The sequence below is a fragment of the Aquarana catesbeiana genome, linkage group LG11 (genome assembly GCF_042186555.1).
Source record: "Aquarana catesbeiana isolate 2022-GZ linkage group LG11, ASM4218655v1, whole genome shotgun sequence".
NCBI lineage: Eukaryota > Metazoa > Chordata > Amphibia > Anura > Ranidae > Aquarana > Aquarana catesbeiana.
Window position 1 is genome coordinate 13,195,766 of NC_133334.1, and position 24,504 is coordinate 13,220,269.

Consider the following 24,504-nt stretch of genomic DNA (forward strand, 5'->3'; position numbering starts at 1 on the left):
ATGAGCCCTGCTGTGAAATATTGGATCAAAAATTGTAATTATGTGCCTCTGTTAAACAGGGGTAGAAAAATTGGGCCTTAGGTAGTGGTGGTGGCGCCCTAAACCAAAAATATTCTTAGAAGCTATCATCATGAAGATTAAGGAGGAATAGGATAGTCACTCAGCATAAAAGGATAGTCACTCAGCATAGGCAGTCTTCAAGTGATCCCACATCCATAGAAAAATCAATTGGTTATATCAGCATCAGGTGCTTGGTAGCTGGTGATCCAAGACTGATTCATTTTTATGAATGTGAGCCGATCAACAGAGTCTGTGGACAGGCGCACTCTGTGATCGGTTACAAAGCCTCCAGCAACACTGAATGTGTGTTCAGAAAGAACGCTGGGTGTAGGACAGGCCAGTAGCTCAACTGCATATTGAGCAAGCTCTGGCCAGTGGTCCATCCTCAAGACCCAGTAACCCAGTGGATGTTCTGTTGGAAAGGTCTCCAAGTCTGATCTTGCCCCTAGATATTCCTGTACCATGTAATTCAGACGCTGGCGATGCTTATGCCTGCACATGCTTAGCTTTGTGGTGTAAAGCAATAGGGTGGCTGCCCTTAAGCTGCCCCCTGGAGGGCATCCTGCCTCATTGGAGATGTGCCTCCTCCTCCTCTTGTCTATCAGGCACCCAAGTAGAGTCAGTGACCTCATCATCCCCTCCCTCCTCATCACTTGGCAGTAGGTTGCAGCTGGGGGAACATGACTGCCAGTTTCTTGTCCTTCTTGGGCACCCCTTCTCTCTAGGCTCACGTTACTCCCTTCCTCAACCTGGGTACCATCATCGGAGCCTTCCAATCGCTGCGCATCCTCCTGCAGCATGTACCTGACACTGTGGTCTAATAGTTCAGGGGACTCCTCCGTGCATGATGGTGGGGCTACGGAAGGAGTGACTGTTGACATGGAGCCGATTGAATAGGCCGCTTTGGCAGCTGCATTGGCAGGCAAACTATTCTGAGCCTGAGTGACAGAGGATGAGGAGTATGAGGACGGCTTTGTTATCCATTCATCCAACTCTTCTGCATGTTGTGGCTTAATAACATGGCCAGCTGCAGAAAAAAAAAGGACAAGCGTGGCCCACGGCCATGTGCTGAGGATGCACCGTGTTCATGATCAGCACTGTTGACTGTAGACACAGAGCCTGCTTGCCCTCTTTTAGTGGCCTGTGAGCGTCTGCCTCACATTGGTGGCCTTCCGGACGTGCTGTAAATTTTGTTTAGCAAAACCACACTACACTGTATTGTGTACTGTGTACACCACCATAAAAGTTGTAGCAACTGCACTAGGGGTGCAGGGTACTGTGTACACCAAAAGAAGTGTAATAACAACTATGGGTACACTGTATTGTGTACTGTGTACACCACCAGAAAAGTAGTAGCAACTGCACTATGGGTGCACGGTATTGTGCACACCACCAGAAGTATAATAACAACTATGGGTGCACTGTATTGTGTACTCTGTACACCACCAGAAAAGTAGTAGCAACTGCACTAGGGGTGCACGGTATTGTGTACACCACCAGAAGTGTAATAGCAACTACGGGTGTACTGTGTTGTGTATTGCGTACACCAGAAAAGTAGTAGCAACAGCACTATGGGTGCACGGTACTGTGTACACTGCCTGAAGTATATTATAAAAAGTACATCAGGAATGGCCTGCAGTCAGATATAGGCTACACTCTACACTGGATGCAATATATATATATATTTGGTGGACTTTTGGCAGACTTTCAACAGACTTTCTAATGACCGGATGGATTCGTACGTGATGACGTACACCGGACTAAAATAAGAAAGTTGATAGCCAGTAGCCAATAGCTGCCCTAGCGTCGGTTTTTGTCCGTCGGACTAGCATACAGACGAGCGGATCATTTGAAGCATGTTCCAAATCTAAAGTCAGTCAGATTTGCGACTGGAAAAGTCCACTGAAGGTCTGGTGAAGCCCACACATGATCGGATTGTCCGCTGGATTTGGGCCGTCGGCGTCCGTCGGACAAGTCCGGTCGAAACGTCCGACCGTGTGTACGCCCCATAACTGAATAACCTGCCTAAAGTATATTAGAAAAAGGCACGCAAACGCCCCATAATGTTCATTTTTCGATGAACGGGCGAACACCCGATGTTCGAGTCGAACTCATGTTTGACCCGAACATAAAGCTCATCCCTATTCCGGAATGAATGTTCTAGCGATGTGACTACAAATTCTGGATGGACCCTCTGGACACTGCTATACACCCTTTCCAGCAAACTATGCAATGGAAAGCAGGGATTTTTAGTTCACATATCTTGCAATACATGCTTAAGCCGGCCATCTACGTTAAAGTAATTCCTCTTCTGGCCAGTTCTACTCTTCTCTGCCACTGCAGATGCTACAGTGGACACCATGCCACTACAAATTCTGAATGGACCCTCTGCACACTGCTACACCCTTCCCAAGTTGGCATGGGTTCCACTGTAGCATTTGCAGTGGCAGAGAAGAGTAGGACTGGCTGTAAGAGGGATTACTTTAACGCAGTTGGCCGGCTTAAACATGTATTGCAATATATGTGAACTAAAAATCCCTGTTTTTTATTGCATAGTTTGCTGGGAAGGGTGTAGCAGTGTGCAGAGGGTCCATCCAGAATTTGTAGTGTTAATATGTGGTCACACCCCTTTAGCACCTGATAGTTTAAATAAATGTACAAGCTACTGGGATCTGAGCACAGGTATATTTTTTCTCTAGTGATGTGGCTGTCTTGCCATTCCCTAAATGACACCAGTAAAGTCCAGTAAAGTACAGGGAAGCTAACTACCATGTGGACATTTCTTCTTCTGATGATATACAGGTCTATGGATGGGAATGTAGAGAGAAGGCGTATGGCGAGGAGCAGGGCACAAGATGGGGGAGGGGTCTGCCTCAGCGGGAGATACAGTGTTCTAGCAGAGCTGGAGCAGGGGTTGGGCCTTGTGTTTGGGTGCCAAAACTAGCCAACCACAAGGACCCTCTTACACACAATGTGAAAAAAAATCCATGTGTATGGCCAGGTTAAGGATACTTACCTGGCACAGTGAAATTGAGAGTAATTTCCTCCTTCAGGGATCTGTGGCTCACAATACAGGATATAATATCTCCGGGTACATCTGTACTCACAGTCAGCACACTGGTCACATTAAATGTCCCATCACTGTTCCTCAATGGTATTTTGAGAGAAACAAATCTATCCAAAGTTGAGTTGACGTTGTTACTTGTACTGTATTTAACCCATCGGAAATTCACAGCTTCTGGGTAGAAATTGCTGACGTCACAAAAAACAGATCCAAAATATCCAAAATAAATTGATATGCTATGACTCAGTGTAGTCTGTGGTTTAACTGTATAAGAAGAGACATTTGTAAGACACAATATTTGTATGTTAAATGATATCTAAACGTTCATTTTAAAAAACAAAAAATAAAACATGTCATACTTACCTCCTCTGTGCAGTTGGTTTTGCACAGAGTGGCCCCGATCCTCCTCTTCTGGGGTCCCTTAGCGGCACTCCTGGCTCCTCCTTTTCTCGAGTGCCCCGTTGGAGAGCCGCTCTCCCTCAAGTCACTTGTGCAGCTGCGCTCCTGTGTCCTGATGCTGCATCCATTGACACAGACAGCAGGACTCGGCTCCCGCGTCATTGAATTTGATTGACAGCAACAGGTGCCCATGGCTGCGCTGCTCTCAATCTATTCAATCAGGACCAGAGACACCGGCTGGAGTTCAGGTAAGTAAAATGGGGGCTCTGAGGAGCTGCTGCATCACAAGAGGTTTTTCACCTTAATGTATAGAATGCATTAAAAGCAGAGTTCCACCCAAAAAATGATCTTCCACTATAAGTTCCTGTGACCCCCTGACATGCACAAGTGTGGACACAGAGGTCTCCATGGAGTACCTGGGCAGGGAACTGGTTAAACAACCCAGTCCCAGCTATACTCAATTTACTGTAGGACACTAGCTGGAGGTTTGGCCACATGGAGCCACTAGGGGGTGCCTACACCCTTGCTGATGGTCAGTGGACATGGCCCCCTTTGCTACTGGTCAATCCTGTATCCATCCATTCACTGACGGTAAGTGGGAGCAATGTTTTACTTACATTAGAAACTTCACCAGCAACTGTGACCCCAGGCCAATGTCCATTTCCTTCCAGCTGAAGGTTGAATCAATGAAGAGCTAGCCAGACAAAGAGTGACAATTGACAAGGGGAGGTCCCATATCACCTTAGTCCTGGCCCTGTGTCCTAGACACCAAAGATGCAGCAGGGGATACCTAGCATCCTAGCAACAGACTTTCAACTAAATATGGGGCATACTGCAGCTTGTATTGAATCAATACAGGTAACAGAATTTTAGTTTGGGATCTGGGATGATCCCTTATTATATAGGAATGGGTGGAAACCATAATTACAGGTGTCTCTCTTTTTTATCTCCTCTTCCTGCCCTCTCTGACACCCATCACATGGACAGGAAGTGAGAGGAAATCTCCCTAATGGGGACAAAGACAGCAATAAAATGCCAGCAGAGATTCTAACTAGAGACTGGAAGGCCTGGAAATTTTTTTTTAAAAATTGGGAAAAAAATGTTTTTTTCCCCATTTTTTCTAAGCAGTTTGTTTTTTTTCTGGAAAAATGTAAAACAAAGTGTGGAATATGTTATTTTACAATGATTAATAATATGTCTATGACACTGTACAAACTATGTAACATGAAGATCTTAATGGAAGATTTAGGAGACTTTATGTAAAGTCTTAAATTATTGCAAGTTCTCTCAGCTGAAGACAAGCATGCCACACTGGGGACACTGCAGGGGAAATTTTCCATTTTAGTTTGCTTGTGGGCTTCATTTTGTACCTCCTACAGTTGGGTGATTGTTGGAATACAGTAGATGATAGTTTCTGTCCTCTCAGGCCTTAATTGACAGGTAAGAGGGCACATTTGTCTGCCAAATTTAGTTTATCTTTTTTTAACCTCTAAACGATACCTAATAATGTTCTCCACCATCACAGCATTATGTTTCCCTATAGTCTGCTCAGTAAATTGTTTTTTCTTCTCCTCCTCTAAGTAAAATGGTGAGACCAATATCTAGAGTTTAGAAACATTTCCACAGTGCGATTTTTGCTGAGAAAAGCTTCTATTTCCAAAAATTGTGAGAAGAATTTTTTTTTTCAAATGCTACAAGGATGACAAATCACATCCCAGCATGTCAGATGGGCCCTAAAGACTTTAAAAATACTTTATGGAATTAAATGGAGAGGACCAGAATTTAAGTGGGAAGAGCTTTTCCCTCCAGAGATCTCATTCCAGAAACACTCTTTCTGCTGCTTCTGGATCATCACAAAGTGTTTCTTCTCCAGCAGCACCTTCAAGTAAGGAAGTGTTACAAACCATGGACTCCCTAAAATACACAATCCCTTCATTTATAGAGAATATAACACCTGGAAATCAGGAGAACATAATCAAGCTCCTCATAGAACAATATTTGCTTCTTACATAGTTACATAGTAGGTGAGGTCGAAAAAAGACACAAGTCCATCAAGTCCAACCTATGTGTGTGATTATATGTCAGTATTACATTGTATATCCCTGTATGTTGTGGTCATTCAGGTGCTTATCTAATACTTTTTTGAAACTATCGATGCTCCCCCCCCCCCCCCCCCCCCCCCGCTGAGACCACCGCCTGTGGAAGGGAATTTCACATCCTTGCCACTCTTATGCCGCGTACACACGGTCGTAATTTCCGAGAACAAATGTTCGATGTGTGCTTGTTGTCGGAAATTCCGACCATGTGTAGGCTCCATCACACATTTGCTGTCGGAATTGCAGACAACACATGTTTGAGAGCCGGATCTCAAATTCCCGACAACAAAATTTGTTGTCGGATATTCCGATCATGTTTTTCAGACGCACAAAATTCCACGCATGCTCGGAATCAAGCAGAAGAGCCGCACTGGCTATTGAACCTTATTTTTCTCAGCTCGTCATACGTCTTAGTATCGTCCGCAAATACAGAGATTAAATGGTTTACCCCATCCTCCAGGTCATTTTTGAACAAGTTTAATTTGTTCATAAACAACCTGAAGGATGATATAAACAGTTCAATCTCTGTATTTGCAGACGATACTAAGCTAAGCAGGGCAATAACTTCTCCGCAGGATGTGGAAACCTTGCAAAAAGACCTGAACAAACTAATAGGATGGGCAACTACATGGCAAATGAGGTTCAATGTAGAAAAATGTAAAATAATGCATTTAGGTGGCAAAAAATATGAATGCAATCTATACACTGGGGGGAGAAGGGATCTAGGATAGAAAAGGACCTGGGGGTCCTAGCAGATGATAGGCTCAGCAATGGCATGCAATGCCAAGCTGCTGCTAACAAAGCAAACAGAATATTGGCATTAAAAAGGGGATCAACTCCAGAGATAAAATGACAATTCTAAAAGACTCTGGTCCAGCCGCACCTGGAGTATGCTGTCCAGTTCTGGGCACCAGTCCTCAGGAAGGATGTACTGGAAATGGAGCGAGTACAAACAAGGGCAACAAAGCTAATAAAGGGTCTGGAGGATCTTAGTTATGAGGAAAGGTTGTGAGCTCTGAACTTATTCTCTCTGGAGAAGAGACGCTTGAGAGGGGATATGATTTCAATTTACAAATACCGGACTGGTGACCCCACAATAGGGAGAAAACTTTTTCGCGGAAGGGAGTTTAACAAGACACGTGGCCATTCATTAAAATTAAAAGAAAAGAGGTTTAACCTAAGCTACCTAGAGGGTTCTTTACTGTAAGAGTGGCAAGGATGTGGAATTCCCTTCCACAGGTGGTGGTCTCAGCGGGGGGGCATTGATAGTTTCAAGAAACTATTAGATAAGCACCTGAATGACCACAACATACAGGGATATACAATGTAATACTGACATATAATCACACACATAGGTTGGACTTGATGGACTTGTGTCTTTTTTCGACCTCACCTACTATGTACCTATGTAACTATGTAAATAGGATTGGTCCAAGCACAGAACCCTGGGGGACCCCACTTTTCACCCCTGGCCATTCCGAGTACTCCCCATTTATCACCACCCTCTGAACTCGCCCTTGTAGCCAGTTTTCAATCCATGTACTCACCCTATGGTCCATGCCAACAGACCTTATTTTGTACAGTAAACGTTTATGGGGAACTGTGTCAAATGCTTTTGCAAAATCCAGATACATCACGTCTACGGGCCTTCCTTTATCTAGATGGCAACTCACCTCCTCATAGAAGGTTAATAGATCAGTTTGGCAAGAACGATTCTTCATGAATCCATGCTGATTACTGCTAATGATACCATTTTCATTAATAAAATCTTGTATATAGTCCCTTATCATCCCCTCCAAAAGCTAACTGGTCTGTAATTCCCAGGGATGTATTTTGGGCCCTTTTTAAATATTGGTGCTACATTGGCTTTTCTCCAATCAGCTGGTACCATTCCAGTCAGTAGACTATCAGCAAAAATTAGGAACAATGGTCTGGCAACTCTGTCAGCCATGAGGGTGCTTCCTGTGACGTGTCATGAGGATAAACACTGCAGTTTTGGTTACTGAAGCCCCCCGATTCAGTCGTGAAGACTGAGGAGAAGAATAAATTCAATACCTTTGCCATCTCCCCATCCTTTGTTAACAGATGTCCATCCTCATTCTTTATGGGGCCAATATGGTCTGTCCTCCCTTTTTTACTGTTTAAATACTTAAAGAACTTCTTGGTATTTTTTTTTTGCTCTCCTCCGCTATGTGTTTTTCGTGATCTATCTTAGCCGCCCTAATTGCACCCTTGAATTTCTTGTTGCATTCTTTAGAAAGTTTGAATGCTGATGTTGATCCCTCAACCTTGTATTTTTTGAAGGCCTTCTCTTCTGCATTTCTACATTGGAGTTAAGCCATCCAGGACTTTTGTTCGCTCTTTTAAATGTACTACTCAATGGGATGCACTGGCTAATGCCCTTATTTAATATGCTCTTAAAGCAAACCCATCTCTCCTCCGTATTCTTTGTTTCTAATATTTTATCCCAATTTATGCCTTTTAGCAAGGTTTGTAGTTTAGGGAAGTTGGCTCTTTTGAAATTCAGTGTCTTTGTATTCCCCTTATGTTTCCTATTTGTGTGATTTATACTGAAACTAATCGACCTGTGATCGCTGTTACCTAAATTGCCCCATATTTCCACATCCGTGATCAGGTCTGTATTGTTGGTAATCAGTAGATCCAGTAACGCTTTATTTCTAGTTGGTGCGTCTACCATTTGAACCATTAAAATGTACTGCAAGACATTTAGGAACTGGCGAGCCTTGGATGAATATGTGGTTCCTTCCGCCCAGTCTATGTCTGGACAATTAAAATCCCCCATTATGATAACACTTCCCATCCTTGCTGCTAATCCAAATTGTGATAAGAGATCCACCCCCCCCCCTCTTCCCTCAGGTTCTGAATCAGCATTGTAAGTAACTAAAAATGCATATTGGCAGGAAGCTTTTACATTGTTATGAGGGAAAGAGGGGAGAGGGTTACCTGTTCTCATGTATAGGTGAAATGTTCTTATCATATAGAGTACTGGTTATTACATTTAACATAAATAACAGCAAGTTAGCAAGCAAGTTTAGTTTATTTACTGATAAGCTGTACTTTTAGTTCAAGCATAATTTTTTTATATCAATTTCACCTTCTCAGTGTAACAAAATAACGTTCAATTTGTAAAACTACTCCACACTGAATTTTTTCACTTCTTCTGAAAATTTCCAGAGTTTCCAGAAATGTAATATCTCTAGTTCCTATAATGCATAAGGAATTACTCTTTTATTCTTTTATCGGTGTATGTCCTCTTTTTCCTTTACTAAATGCAACAAGAGGACTTTTAGGATGCATTTTATCAATGTTATAAATATCTTCAGGGATCTGCAACTGTCTTTAGTATTCAGGGACCACAGTAACCTACCAAATCTAAGCAACAGCAAAACAAACATTTTACAATCATTATTACAATTATTCTAAAAGTAAGACATCATCAGTGTTGTATATCATGTACAGCCATGGGACAGGGATCTGGAAGGACACAACATTTCCCAGTAGCCCCTTTATCACTGTGTACCTGATACATGCAGAGTAGATGTAGTGGTGCCGGAATCAGGAGTGATGATAACAAAGCAGCGATAGTCCCCTTCATCTTCAATCTGAATGTTGGGTATAGAAAGACTGGCGTTGCCTTGTAGAAGGTCTCTGTCATTCATGTGAGATCCGTTCCTCCATGATTGATGATGGGAACTACGAAAACGGTAAACCTCGAATTCAGTTCCATTTAGTAATATTTGAGTCCAGATGACTGATAGTTTCTGTAGATTTAGCGGTATTGGGACACCAGACAGAAGACAAGGGATGGTGACATCTTCTCCTCTAAGAGCTTCAGTAGGATCATCTTTCCCAGTAACTGTCAGCCCCCGAACCTGAAAATCACCTAAAAAATGATAATAAAAAAAAAAAAAAAATACAGGATCACTTGTATAAAGACAACGGAAACTAAATTAGCAATGACAACCAGGAAACACTGCTACTGCGCTATATTTAGACAATCCACCCTCTGCACAGTACACAGACCCCACCCTCTGCACAGTACACAGGCCCCACCCTCTGCACAGTACACAGCCCCCACCCTCTGCACAGTACACAGACCCCACCCTCTGCACAGTACACAGACCCCACCCTCTGCACAGTACACAGACCTCACCCTCTGCACAATACACAGACCTCACCCTCTGCACAGTACACAGACCTCACCCTCTGCACAGTACACAGACCCCACCCTCTGCACAGTACACAGACCCCACCCTCTGCACAGTAGACAGGCCCCACCCACTGCACAGTACACAGACCCCACCCTCTGCCCAATACACAGACCCCACCCTCTGCACAGTACACAGACCCCACCCTCTGCACAGTACACAGACCCCACCCTCTGCACAGTACACAGACCCCACCCTCTGCACAGTACACAGACCCCACCCTCTGCACAGTACACAGACCCCACCCTCTGCACAGTACACAGACCCCACCCTCTGCACAGTACACAGCCCCTACCCTCTGCACAGAACACAGACCCCACCCACTGCACAATACACAGACCCCACCCTCTGCACATTACACAGTCCCCCCCGCTGCACAATACACAGCCCCCACCCTCTGCACAGTACACAGACCCCACCCTCTGCACAATACACAGCCCCCACCCTCTGCACAATACACAGCCCCCACCCTCTGCACAGTACACAGGCCCCACCCTCTGCACAGTACACAGACCCCACCCTCTGCCCAATACACAGACCCCACCCTCCGCACAGTACACAGACCCCACCCTCTGCACAGTACACAGACCCCACCCTCTGCACAGTACAAAGGCCCCACCCTCTGCACAGTACACAGACCCCACCCTCTGCACAATACACAGGCCCCACCCTCTGCACAGTACACAGTCCCCACCCTCTGCCCAATACACAGCCCCCACCCTCTGCCCAATACACAGACCCCACCTTCTGCACATTACACAGCTCCCACCCTCTGCCCTATACACAGCCCCCACCCTCTGCACAATACACAACCTCACTGCACTCCCAGGAGACCCCCAGTCGTACTTTAAAGTTAAGAATAAATCACTGCCAGCCCTTTCTCATACACGGCTCCTCCTGTGTCACTCTCATTGTAAATCAAAGGCTCTAAATACCTCAATAATTCCGTTCTTTCCCTGACCTGGTCACATGACTTCTCTCCTCTGAGGTTTTATGGATGTCTTGTTACCGCTCTCCTCCTCCAATCTAAAGCAACACTCGGAGGAGGAGCAGGAGGAGGAGAGCGGCCGACAAGAACAAAGCAATTTTGGTATTTAGAAGCTTCGTTTTCCAATGAGAGTGACACAGGAGGAGCGGTGTAGGAGAAGGGGCTGGCAGTGATTTTTTCCTAACGTTTGACTATGCTGGCAGTGCTGTCCCAGGACCAGATAAGGTGGGGCAGCCGGCCTGACACCCCCCCCCCTCCCAATGTGTGGCACAAGGGGCGGACAGCCCAATCCCCACCCACCTATTGGTAAAAACAAATATTGGCATATATCATGCACGCATTGTGTTATACGCCGATAAATACGGTAGTTTGTGAGGGTTAATGTCCCTCCTTGTCATTTTTGTCCTGTTTTCGGTAAGGAACGAAAACCGATTTGATTTTCGTCATAGTTTTCGTCAAAGGATGAAAATGTGTTGTACTTTTAGTTTCGTTTTTATCACTGTAAAAATGCCACTGACGAAATCTTTGATGAAAACTTTTTCGTTGACGAAATTAACACTGGCTGTACCCAAACAAAGTTTGCGTCCTTTTTCCCCACAAATAGAGCTTTCTTTTGGGGGTATTTGATCACCTCTGCGGTTTTTATTTTCTATAAACAAAAAAAGAGCGACAATTTAAAAAAAAAAAACTATATTTTTTACTTTTTGCTATAATAAATATCCCCAAAATCTAACAAAAAAAAGGAATTTCTTCATTGGTTTAGGCCAATATACCGTATTTGTATGTGTATAAGACGCCCCCTTGTACAAGACGGCCCCCACTTTTCCAACCCAAAATTTAGAAATCAATATTTTAAACATAGGTAGAATAGAACACATTTTATTTAGTAATTACCACAGGTAACATTTACATACCAGTATATTATGCAGCATATCACTTTATTCAGCCTCTGTTACATCAATGTTCTCTTCTTCATCACTAGTTCCAGACAGAATTTCTTCAACTTCTTTTGCATCACTGCTGTCTTCTGAGTCACTGTCTATATATGTGGGATCATCCTCAGTTCTGTCCATGGCATTGCTGATTCCACATTTCTTGAAGGACTTCACAATCATCTCTTGTTTGACGCCATACCATGAGCTTAGGACCCAATTGCAGACCTCAGTAATGGTTGTTTTTTTCACTCTTCCTGCCAGTGTCAAGTTATCACCTGCTTTTTGCATCCATCTCCTCCATTCTTCTCTCATCAGGACTTTAAATGGCTTGTTGATTGAAACATCTAGTGGCTGTAGCTGACCTCTAAGTCCACCAGGAATAGGTGTGTTCACAAATCTGATGCAACCCCATTATTCCGTGTACACACAACTGGACTTTCCGACAGAAAAGGTCCGACTGAATCATTCCGTCGGACATTCCGATCCTGTGTGGGCTTCATCTGACCTTTTCTTTTGAAAATTTTGACAGACCTAGAAATAGAACATGTTTCAAATCTTTCCGATGGACTCAATTCCTATCGAGAAAACAGCTCGTCTGTATGCTAGTCCGACGGACCAAAAATGACGCTAGGGCAGCTATTGGCTACTGGCTATTGAACTTCCTTTTTCTAGTCCCATCGTATGTCATAGCGTTCTAAACGATCAGACTTTGGTGTGATCGGGTGTAGGCAAGTCCGTTTCAGCGGAACTCCGTCGAAAAAAACGTCAGAGTCTACTCTGACGGAAAGTCCGCTCGTGTGTACGCGGCATCAATCTTTTCTGTTAAATGTGCTCGGAATTGATCAAAGACAAGCAGAGCTGGCTTCTTTAAGAGCCCTCCGGGTCTTCTGGACCAAACCTTTGCAAACCAAATGGCCATAATGTCTTCATTCATCCATCCATCCCTTCTCTTGAACTTGCACAATAATGCCAGGTGATATGGTCTCTTTAGGATAGGTTTTCCTCTTAAAAATAAGCATAGGAGGCAGTTTAGTACCAGCTGCACAGCATGAAAGCACAGCAGTATAGTGTCTTTTCATGGCCACTTGTTTTGATTGCCACTGTTTTGATTCCTTTCACATCAACAGTTCTGTTGGAAGGCACATCAAAATTGAGAGGGACCTCATCCATGTTTGCAATCTGACTTGGTTTAAAATCATATTTTTTCCGAAGTTGTATGACATAGGAAGTGAAACTGTTGGATTTTATCCTGATAAACTGGTGGCATTTTCTGAGCTAACTTTGTTCATGTTCTCATGGCCAACCCTTCTCTCCTCATGAAATTGAAGCACCATTTTGCTGTTCCTGTAAAATCAACAATGTTCATTTCGCTTGCAAACATTCTTGCCTGCAATTGAATAAGGTTGGTTGACACACATAAGCCACTCTGGCGCTGCTCTATAATCCAAGTCTTAAGCCTCTGCTCCAAATTTGGCCATTTTGCTGGTTTTCCTCTTAAGGCCTTCTTCTTTTTTGGCATCTTAAGGAGTTGTTCTTCCTGTTTTCTCCACTGTCTGATCATACTCTCAGTGGGAGGAGGTCCAAATTGTCTCTCTGCAGCTCTATTTCCATGCTCTTTTGCATAGTTGACTACATTCAGTTTCAATTTTGCAGAATAAGAAAATCGCTTACTTTTATTATTCTGTGACAGCTTTAGCTCAAAACGCTCCGATCCCTGATGCATCTGTGCAACCTCCATGTCCAACGGGATCGCATCTGCACACTCTCCACCTCCACCTCCAGCTAACGTCAGTAACATACAGTTTGGCAAGCTATGAGGAGCTACGCACCCACACGGCTCTCTCCTAGGCTAACTGACCGTGTATACGACGCTGCTCAATTTTCAGTCAAATATTTTAGTAGCATCTTATACACAGAAAAATACTTCTACATATTTTTGTTAAAAAAATAAATTGCAATAAGCGCATATTGGTCTGGGCAAAGGTTATAGCGTCAACAAACTATGGGAAAGATTTATGGCATTTTTATTTATTTTTTTGTACTAGTAATGGCGGTAATCTGCAATTTTTAAGGGTACTTCGACATTGCGGTGGACAGATCGGACACTTTTGACACATTTTTGGGACCATTGACATTTATACAGCGATCAGAGCTATAAAAATGCACTGATTACTGTGCAAATGTCAATGGTAGGCAAGGGGTTAACACTGGGGGGGGGCGATCAAGGGGTTAAATGTGTTCCCTAGTTAGTGTTTCTAACTGTATTGGGGAGGGAACTGACTGGGGGAGGAGACATATCACTGTTCCTACTTAGTAGGAACAATCAATATGTCTCCTCTCCTCTGACAGAACAGGAATATGTGTGTTTACACACGTAAATCCCCTGGCGGCTCTTAAAGAGGACAACGCACCGATACAGGGTTTCCCCCAGCAGAGCCATTCTGCCGATGTATATCGGTGTGAGCTGGTCGGCAAGTGGTTAATGGGGTGGGCAACTACATGGCAAATGAGGTTTAATGTAGAAAAATGTAAAATAATGCATTTGGGTGCCAAAAATCTTGATGCAATCTATACACTGGGGGGGAGAACCTCTGGGGGAATCTAGGATGGAAAAGGACCTGGGGGTCCTAGTAGATGATAGGCTCAGCAATGGCATGCAATGCCAAGCTGCTGCTAACAAAGCAAACAGAATATTGGCATTAAAAGGGGGATCAACTCCAGAGATAAAACGATAATTCTCCCGCTCTACAAGACTCTGGTCCGGCCGCACCTAGAGTATGCTGTCCAGTTCTGGGCACCAGTCCTCAGGAAGGATGTACTGGAAATGGAGCGAGTACAAAGAAGGGCAACAAAGCTAATAAAGCGTCTGGAGGATCTTAGTTATGAGGAAACGTTGTGAGCACTGAACTTATTCTCTCTGGAGAAGAGACGCTTGAGAGGGGATATGATTTCAATATACAAATACCGTACTGGTGACCCCACAATAGGGATAAAACTTTTTAGGGAAAGGGAATATTAACCACTTGCCGACCGCCGCACGACGATGTACGTCGACAGAGCGGCACGGGCAGGCAAAAGGGCTTACCTGTACGTCCCTGCCTGCCCGCGGGTGGGGGGTCCGATCGGACCCCCCCCCGGTGCCTGCGGCGGTCGGCAAATGTCCCCCGGCGATCGGTAGTGAGGGGGAGGCCATCCATTCGTGGCCCCCCCCTCGCGATCGCTCCCAGCCAATGGGATCATTTCCCTGCCTCTGTATTGTACACAGAGGCAGAGGAAATGATGTCATCTCTCCTCGGCTCGGTATTTTCCGTTCCGGGCCGAGGAGAGAAGACTGAACTGTGAGTGCACCAACACACTACACACAGTAGAACATGCCAGGCACACTAAACACCCCGATCCCCCCCCCCCCGATCGCCCCCCCCCCCTGTCACAAACTGACACCAATCAGGTTTTTTTTTTTTTTTTTTCCTTATTACTGCATGGTGTCAGTTTGTGACAGTTAGTGTGTTAGGGCAGTGAGTGTTAGGCCCCCTTTAGGTCTAGGATACCCCCCTAACCCCCCTAATAAAGTTTTAACCCCTTGATCACCCCCCCGTCACCAGTGTTGCTAAGCGATCATTTTTCTGATCGCTGTATTAGTGTCGCTGGTGACGCTAGTTAGGGACGTAAATATTTAGGTTCGCCGTCAGCGTTTTATAGCGTCGGGGACCCCCATATACTATCTAATAAATGTTTTAACCCCTTGATGGCCCCCTAGTTAACCCTTTCACTACTGATCACCGTATAACCGTTACGGGTGACGCTGGTTAGTTTGTTTATTTTTTATAGTGTCAGGGCACCCGCCGTTTATTACCGAATAAAGGTTTAGCCCCCTGATCGCCCGGCGGTGATATGCGTCGCCCCAGGCAGCGTCAGATTAGCGCCAGTACCGCTAACACCCACGCACGCAGCATACACCTCCCTTAGTGGTATAGTATCTGTACAGATCAATATCTGATCCGATCAGATCTATACTAGCGTCCCCAGCAGTTTAGGGTTCCCGAAAACGCAGTGTTAGCGGGATCAGCCCAGATACCTGCTAGCACCTGCGTTTTGCCCCTCCGCCCGGCCCAGCCCAGCCCACCCAAGTGCAGTATCGATCGATCACAGTCACTTACAATACACTAAACGCATAACTGCAGCGTTCGCAGAGTCAGGCCTGATCCCTGCGATCGCTAACAGTTTTTTTGGTAGCGTTTTGGTGAACTGGCAAGCACCAGCCCCAGGCAGCGTCAGATTAGCGCCAGTACCGCTAACACCCACGCACGCAGCATACACCTCCCTTAGTGGTATAGTATCTGAACGGATCAATATCTGATCTGATCAGATCTATACTAGCGTCCCCAGCAGTTTAGGGTTCCCACAAACGCAGTGTTAGCGGGATCAGCCCAGATACCTGCTAGCACCTGCGTTTTGCCCCTCCGCCCAGCCCAGCCCAGCCCACCCAAGTGCAGTATCGATCGATCACTGTCACTTACAAAACACTAAACGCATAACTGCAGCGTTCGCAGAGTCAGGCCTGATCCCTGCGATCGCTAACAGTTTTTTTGGTAGTGTTTTGGTGAACTGGCAAGCGCCAGCGGCCTAGTACACCCCGGTCGTAGTCAAACCAGCACTGCAGTAACACTTGGTGACGTGGCGAGTCCCATAAGTGCAGTTCAAGCTGGTGAGGTGACAAGCACAAGTAGTGTCCCACTGCCACCAAAAAGACAAACACAGGCCCGTCGTGCCCATAATGCCCTTCCTGCTGCATTCGCCAATCCTAATTGGGAACCCACCACTTCTGCAGCGCCCGTACTTCCCCCATTCACATCCCCAACCAAATGCAGTCGGCTGCATGAGAGGCATTTTTATGTCCTCCCGAGTACCCCTACCCAACGAACCCCCCCAAAAAAGATGTTGTGTCTGCAGCAAGCGCGGATATAGACGTGACACCCGCTATTATTGTCCCTCCTGTCCTGACAATCCTGGTCTTTGCATTGGTGAATGTTTTGAACGCTAACATTCACTAGTTGACTATTAGCGTAGGGTACAGCATTCCACAGACTAGGTACACTTTCACAGGGTCTCCCAAGATGCCATCGCATTTTGAGAGACCCGAACCTGGAACCAGTTACAGTTATAAAAGTTAGTTACAAAAAAAAGTGTAAAAAAAAAAAAAACATACAAAAATATAAAATAAAAAAAAAATAGTTGTCGTTTTATTGTTCTTTCTCTCTCTCTATTCTCTCTCTCTATTGTTCTGCTCTTTTTTACTGTATTCTATTCTGCAATGTTTTATTGTTATTTTGTTTTATCATGTTTGCTTTTCAGGTATGCAATTTTTTATACCTTACCGTTTACTGTGCTTTATTGTTAACCATTTTTTTGTCTTCAGGTACGCCATTCACGACTTTGAGTGGTTATACCAGAATGATGCCTGCAGGTTTAGGTATCATCTTGGTATCATTCTTTTCAGCCAGCGGTCAGCTTTCATGTAAAAGCAATCCTAGCGGCTAATTAGCCTCTAGACTGCTTTTACAAGCAGTGGGAGGGAATGCCCCCCCCCCCCAACGTCTTCCGTGTTTTTCTCTGGCTCTCCTGTCTCAACAGGGAACCTGAAAATGCAGCCGGTGATTCAGCCAGCTGACCATAGAGCTGATCAGAGACCAGAGTGGCTCCAAACATCTCTATGGCCTAAGAAACCGGAAGCTACGAGCATTTTGTGACTTAGATTTCGCCGGATGTAAACAGCGCCATTGGGAAATTGGGGAAGCATTTTATCACACCGATCTTGGTGTGGTCAGATGCTTTGAGGGCAGAGGAGAAATCTAGGGTCTAATAGACCCCAATTTTTGCAAAAAAGAGTACCTGTCACTACCTATTGCTATGATAGGGGATATTTACATTCCCTGAGATAACAATAAAAATTATTTAAAAAAAAAAAAATGAAAGGAACAGTTTAAAAATAAGATAAAAAAATAATAATAATAAAGAAAAAAAAAAAAAAAAAAAAAAGCACCCCTGTCCCCCCTGCTCTCGCGCTAAGGCGAACGCAAGCGTCGGTCTGGCGTCAAATGTAAACAGCAATTGCACCATGCATGTGAGGTATCACCGCGAAGCTCAGATCGAGGGCAGTAAGTTTAGCAGTAGACCTCCTCTGTAAATCTAAAGTGGTAACCTGTAAAGGCTTTTAAAGGCTTTTAAAAATGTATTTAGTTTGTCGCCACTGCACGTTTGTGCGCAATTTTAAAGCATGTCATGTTTGGTATCCATGTACTCGGCCTAAGATCATCTTTTTTATTCCATCAAACATTTGGGCAATATAGTGTCTTTTAGTGCATTAAAATGTAAAAAAGTGTGTTTTTTCCCCAAAAAATGCGTTTGAAAAATCGCTGCGCAAATACTGTGTGAAAAAAAAAAATGAAACACCCACCATTTTAATCTGTAGGGCATTTGCTTTAAAAAAAAATATATAATGTTTGGGGGTTCAAAGTAATTTTCTTGCAAAAAAAAATTATTTTTTTATGTAAACAATAAGTGTCAGAAAGGGCTTTGTCTTCAAGTGGTTAGAAGAGTGGGTGATGTGTGACATAAGCTTCTAGATGTTGTGCAAAAAATGCCAGGACAGTTCAAAACCCCCCCAAATGACCCCATTTTGGAAAGTAGACACCCCAAGCTATTTGCTGAGAGGCATGTCGAGTCCATGGAATAATTTATATTGTGACACAAGTTGCGGGAAAGAGACAATTTTTTATTTTTTTTATTTTTTTTTGCGCAAAGTTGTCACTAAATGATATATTGCTCAAACATGCCATGGGAATATGTGAAATTACACCCCAAAATACATTCTGTTGCTTCTCCTGAGTACGGGGATACCACATGTGTGAGACTTTTTGGGAGCCTAGCCGCGTACGGGACCCCGAAAACCAAGCACCGCCTTCAGGCTTTCTAAGGCCGTAAATTTTTGATTTCACTCTTCACCGCCTATCACAGTTTCGGAGGCCATGGAATGCCCAGGTGGCAAAAAAAACCCCCAAATGACCCCATTTTGGAAAGTAGACACCCCAAGCTATTTGCTGAGAGGTATAGTGAGTATTTTGCAGACCTCACTTTTTGTCACAAAGTTTTGAAAATTGAAAAAAGAAAAAAAAAATTTTTTTTTCTCGTCTTTCTTTATTTTCAAAAACAAATGAGAGCTGCAAAATACTCACCATGCCTCTCAGCAAATAGCTTGGGGTATCTACTTTCCAAAATGGGGTCATTTGGGGGGGGTTTGTGCCACCTGGGCATTCCATGGCCTCCCAAACTGTGATAGGCAGTGAGGAGTAAAATCAAAAATGTACGCCCTTAGAAATCCTGAAGGCGGTGATTGGTTTTCGGGGTCCTGTACGCGGCTAGGCTCCCAAAAAGTCCCACACATGTGGTATCCCCATACTCAGGAGAAGCAGCTAAATGTATTTTGGGGTGCAATTCCACATAGGCCCATGGTCTGTGTGAGCAATATATCATTTAGTGACAACTTTGTGCAAAAAAAAAAAAATTTGTCACTTTCCCGCAACTTGTGTCAAAATATAAAACATTCCATGGACTCAACATGCCTCAAAGCAAATAGCTTGGGGTGTCTACTTTCCAAAATGGGGTCATTTGGGGGGGGGTTTATGTCATCTGGGCATTTTATGGCCTTCAAAACTGTGATAGGTAGTGAGGAGTAAAATCAAAAATGTATGCCCTTAGAAATCCTGAAGGCAGTGATTGGTTTTCGGGGCCCCGTACGCGGCTAGGCTCCCAAAAAGTCCCACACATGTGGTATCCCCGTACTCAGGAGAAGCAGCTAAATGTATTTTGGGGTGCAATTCCACATATGCCCATGGCCTGTGTGAGCAATATATCATTTAGTGACAACTTTTTGTAATTTTTTTTTTTTTGTCATTATTCAATCACTTGGGACAAAAAAAATGAATATTCAATGGGCTCAACATGCCTCTCAGCAAATTCCTTGGGGTGTCTACTTTCCAAAATGGGGTCATTTGTGGGGGTTTTGTACTGCCCTGCCATTTTAGCACCTCAAGAAACGACATAGGCAGTCATAAATTAAAGGCTGTGTAAATTCCAGAAAATGTACCGTAGTTTGTAGACGCTATAACTTTTGCGCAAACCAATAAATATACACTTATTGACATTTTTTTTACCAAAGACATGTGGCCGAATACATTTTGGCCTAAATGTATGACTAAAATTGAGTTTATTGGATTTTTTTTAGAACAAAAAGTAGAAAATATCATTTTTTTTCAAAATTTTCGGTCTTTTTCCGTGTATAGCGCAAAAAATAAAAACGGCAGAGGTGATCAAATACCATCAAAAGAAAGCTCTATTTGTGGGAAGAAAAGGACGCAAATTTCGTTTGGGTACAGCATTGCATGACCGTGCAATTAGCAGTTAAAGCGACGCAGTGCCGAATTGTAAAAAGTGCTCTGGTCAGGAAGGGGGTAAAACCTTCCGGGGCTGAAGTGGTTAAAAGACACGTGGCCATTCACTAAAATTAGAATAAATTAGATTTAACCTTAAACTACGTAGAGGGTTCATTACTGTAATAGGGCGTACACACGGTCGGACTTTGTTCGGACATTCCGACAACAAAATCCTAGGATGTTGGCTCAAACTTGTCTTGCATACACACCGTCACACAAAGTTGTCGGAAAATCCAATCCTTCTGAACGCGGTGACGTAAAACACGTACGTCGGGACTATAAACGGGGCAGTGGCCAATAGCTTTCATCTCTTTATTTATTCTGAGCATGCGTGGCACTTTGTCCGTCGGATTTGTGTACACACGATCGGAATTTCGGATTTTGTTGTCGGAAAATTTTATCTCCTGCTCTCCAACTTTGTGTGTCGGAAAATCCGATGGAAAATGTCCGATGGAGCCCACACACGGTCGGAATTTCCAACAACACGCTCCGATCAGACATTTTCCATTGGAAAATCCGACCGTGTGTACGGGGCATTAGAGTGGCAAGGATGTAAAATTCCCTTCCACAGGCGGTGGTCTCAGCGGGGGGGCATTGATAGCTTCAAGAAACTATTAGATAAGCACCTGAATGACCGCAACATACAGGGATATACAATGTAATACTGACATATAATCACACACATAGGTTGAACTTGTGTCTTTGTTCAACCTCACCTACTATGTAACTATGTAACTATGATCGCCAAAAGGATTTTGGTCATTGTTGTCAATTGAAAATATTGTGATTTTTAACACTTGATCGCAAGGCTGTTCACACATAGGCTTTCACCCACTTTGCCTGGGATGCAAATGCACCCCAATAAGACCTGCCACACCCAAGGAACATTAATGTGAGTCCCACTCAGCTTCCGGTATTGAGGTAGATGAGGCTCATGCACATGGGTTCATTTGCTCATACAGCATAAAAAGCTGCCCGGCAATGAACTGATCACTGCAAACACTTAAACAAATTGACAGAAATACTACGATAATGAGCTGGCATATTAAATAGACTGAATACATATTACATGGACATTGAGACAATAAGGAGGCAATATTTCCAGTTCATGAAATTAAAATATCGGAAGACTAATTTTGAGGCATGTTGTATGAAATCTTTTATATATATTTTCCCTATTTATAATAAAAGGATGTTTTCTGCATGGTACAGCTAGTGGGCTGGAGCAAAGTTTATATTTTTGGAATATTATTTGAGTTGCAATTTTAAAGTGAATAACTTGTGGGCCATCAGAAAAGGTAAACAAATGAGGTGGGTGCACAAAATATTAAACCAAAATCTGCTCCCCTTTCACATCCGATCATTCAGGCCATGCAGTGATAAAGAGACTTGTCATCCTAGCAGTATTATTATTATTACTTCTTCGATAGCCTCAATTCCCTGCTACTTTCTTTGTGTTCCAACGCTGCAGCTTCCATAAGACACTTTGGCATTCAACGGGCATCAGGTTTGCCAGCAAACTCCATACCAGACCCTTACCCGAGCACACAGCTCCCAGGAAAGGAGGGGACGAGCAAGCATCCCCCCCTCCCCGAACCATACCAGGCCACTTGCCCTCAACATGAGGTGGATACTTTTGGGCAGGAAGGGCTCTGCCCCCCGACCCTAAAGCACCCATCCCCCATATTGATTAGGACAAAATTCATTAATTGTACGCTAAAATTCATTTTAGTGATTTTTTTTTCTGAAAATTTGTGCTTGATAAATGGCTGTACAAATGTGACATGTGACATTAACAGCCATCATTTTATTCTCCAAGGCCACTGCTTTCAGAAAATATGTCATGTTTAGTGGCACTAAGTAACTTTCTAGCAAAAAATGATGATTTTAACATGTGTGCAAAAAAAATAAAAAATTCCCCAGACATTAAGTAGTTAAGAAATATCTGAGACCCTCACTGCCACACCCAGACAGGAATGTAACATAGTTTAAAATATGTGAAAAAATGATTGCGCTTAAACCCCCAAGAAAACTATAGTAAAAAATATCCCATGGGTAGCGTGCAGAAATAATGATGGTTTAAAAAAAAAGTAAGATTGTGTGTTGATTCTAATAAAGTCGGGGTGTGTAGGGAAATATTCTGGCTAAGTGGGTTGTTTTTTGATGGAAGGTTTAGTGTCACTTTAGTAAAAAATATCCCAAACAGAGGGGGACAGAAAAACATGGAGCTTACTGAAAAGCAATACACATTAAAAATCTCTTTATCAAAAAATGATATTTATTCGGTATATATAGAAAAATATGTAGGTAAAACAGTAGAAACCAATACTAGACTACCCCTGGTATAGATTGCCGACTAGCCCGGGTGGGCTGGTCAAAACAACCACAGAATGGGGGGACAGGACAACATGTAACAAATAATAACAACAGCGTCCGGACACAAAGGAAATTGGTGTCAGCCCAGCCATCCACCGGAGTGGAGTGTCCAGCAATTGCTGAGTGTGGAAAATAGGCTGACACCAATCCCCCAGGGGCTTGAGCCGGCAAGGGGAAGGAAAGGCAGGGAAGGGGAATTGTAGATCACCGTGTGTCCTGATTAGACTCAAAGTGGGGATAATCCCAAAGAGTGTCCGTCTACACAACTGAGCAGACTGGAGCAACCAGTGGAGTATTAACAGAGACAGAGTCCATGGAGATCTCTATAGTCTGCAAAGGACGCGGATTATCCTGCTATGGATGTGTCCCCAATGAAAAGATAGTTAGTCAGCAGTGAGCACAAATAACTATCATTCTGAAATTGTTCAAGAGTGAAAGCAACCGCAATACATTACCACTTCCGGTAGCGGATTAATGCTGTCAAATACTTCAGAAGTGGTGCGTTCCTCTTTATGTGCTCAGCTCCCACTGGATCCTCATAACATCAGGGAGATATCGCTTGGGGGAGTGCTGTGGGACAAGCAAGGCTTCTGTGTGCAGAGGTTAATCACCAGAATATTCAGGTCAGATTAATGGACGTGCACGTCAGGTTCCTTCCTTTTAGTTACCAAACGATCTTAGTCCTTCCCTCAGTGTGCGGGCACACACGCACCTATGGGGGATGTCGCCGTTGCGTGGCATCTGGGCGGAACTGACGTCAACGCGTTTCACATTAGGGGGTGTCTAGCATCTGGACGGTTTCTACTGTTTTACCTACATGTTTTTCTATATATACCGAATAAATAACATTTTTTGATAAAGAGATTTTTAATGTGTATTGCTTTTCAGTAAGCCCCATCTTTTTCTGTCCCCCTCTGTTTGGGATATTTTTTACTAAAGTGACACTAAACCTTCCATCAAAAAACAACCCACTTAGCCAGAATATTTCCCTACACACCCCGACTTTATTAGAATCAACACACAATCTTACTTTTTTTTTTAAACCATCATTATTTCTGCACGCTATCCATGAAGTCTTTTTTTTTACCTTCTCTTCCTGTTTTTGGTTAGTAGCAGTGCACATGTAGTATATTGTCGTAAAGTGCACTGTTTTTTAAGTTCTACAAATCCCAGGAACCATTCGGCCCACCTATTGTACAGTGCCTGTATCATTTATTAATTCTGGCACCTCCTGAATTCCATGGGCAGTATGGTGTGGACAAAAATTTGATCAGTGGGAGATTAATGCCGTGTATACACGACCAGACTTTTCAACAGCAAAGGTCCGACGGAACGAATCCGCCGGACAATTCGATCGTGTGTGGGCTTCAGCTGACCTTTGCTGTCGAAAAATCAGATGGACTTTAGAAATAGAACATCTTTCAAATCTTTCCGACGGACTCGAGTCTGGTCGAAAAATCCGTTCGTCTGTATGCTAGTCCGACGGACAAAAAACGACGCTAGGGCAGCTATTGGCTACTGGCTATCAACTTCCTTATTCTAGTCCAGGGGTACGTCATCACGGTCGAATCAGTCGGACTTAGTTGTGATCGTGTGTAGACAAGTACGATTCGACGGAACTCCATCGTAACTCCGTCGAAAGTCCGTCGGACTTTTGATGCCGGAAAGTCCAGTCGTGTGTACACGGCATTACACTGCTTGTATGTGTTGGTGCTGGATTCATGTACTCTTGTCGTCTATCTTGGGAGCACATTGGAGGAAGGTGGCCACATTCACACATACAGTTGCACTATGAAACATAAAAACAAGGAAAAGTGACGGCAGAAAGAAAAACCAAGTGGTCCATTAAGTTTGTCCCTATTTTTTGT

At 43.8% G+C, this 24,504-nt stretch overlaps 1 protein-coding gene across 1 annotated transcript in view; it reads right to left on the reverse strand.

The window, feature by feature from the left end:
• The window catches only part of LOC141111844 (natural cytotoxicity triggering receptor 3 ligand 1-like), an 82,404-nt gene that overhangs the window by 52,634 nt on the left and 5,266 nt on the right, over positions 1-24,504 (reverse strand). Inside the window, exons 2-3 of the mRNA XM_073604003.1 lie at positions 9,161-9,523; positions 3,077-3,388 (exon numbers count right to left, since the gene is read on the reverse strand). Coding sequence (XP_073460104.1) covers positions 3,077-3,388; positions 9,161-9,523 — 675 coding nt within the window. The remainder of the gene's footprint in view (positions 1-3,076; positions 3,389-9,160; positions 9,524-24,504) is intronic.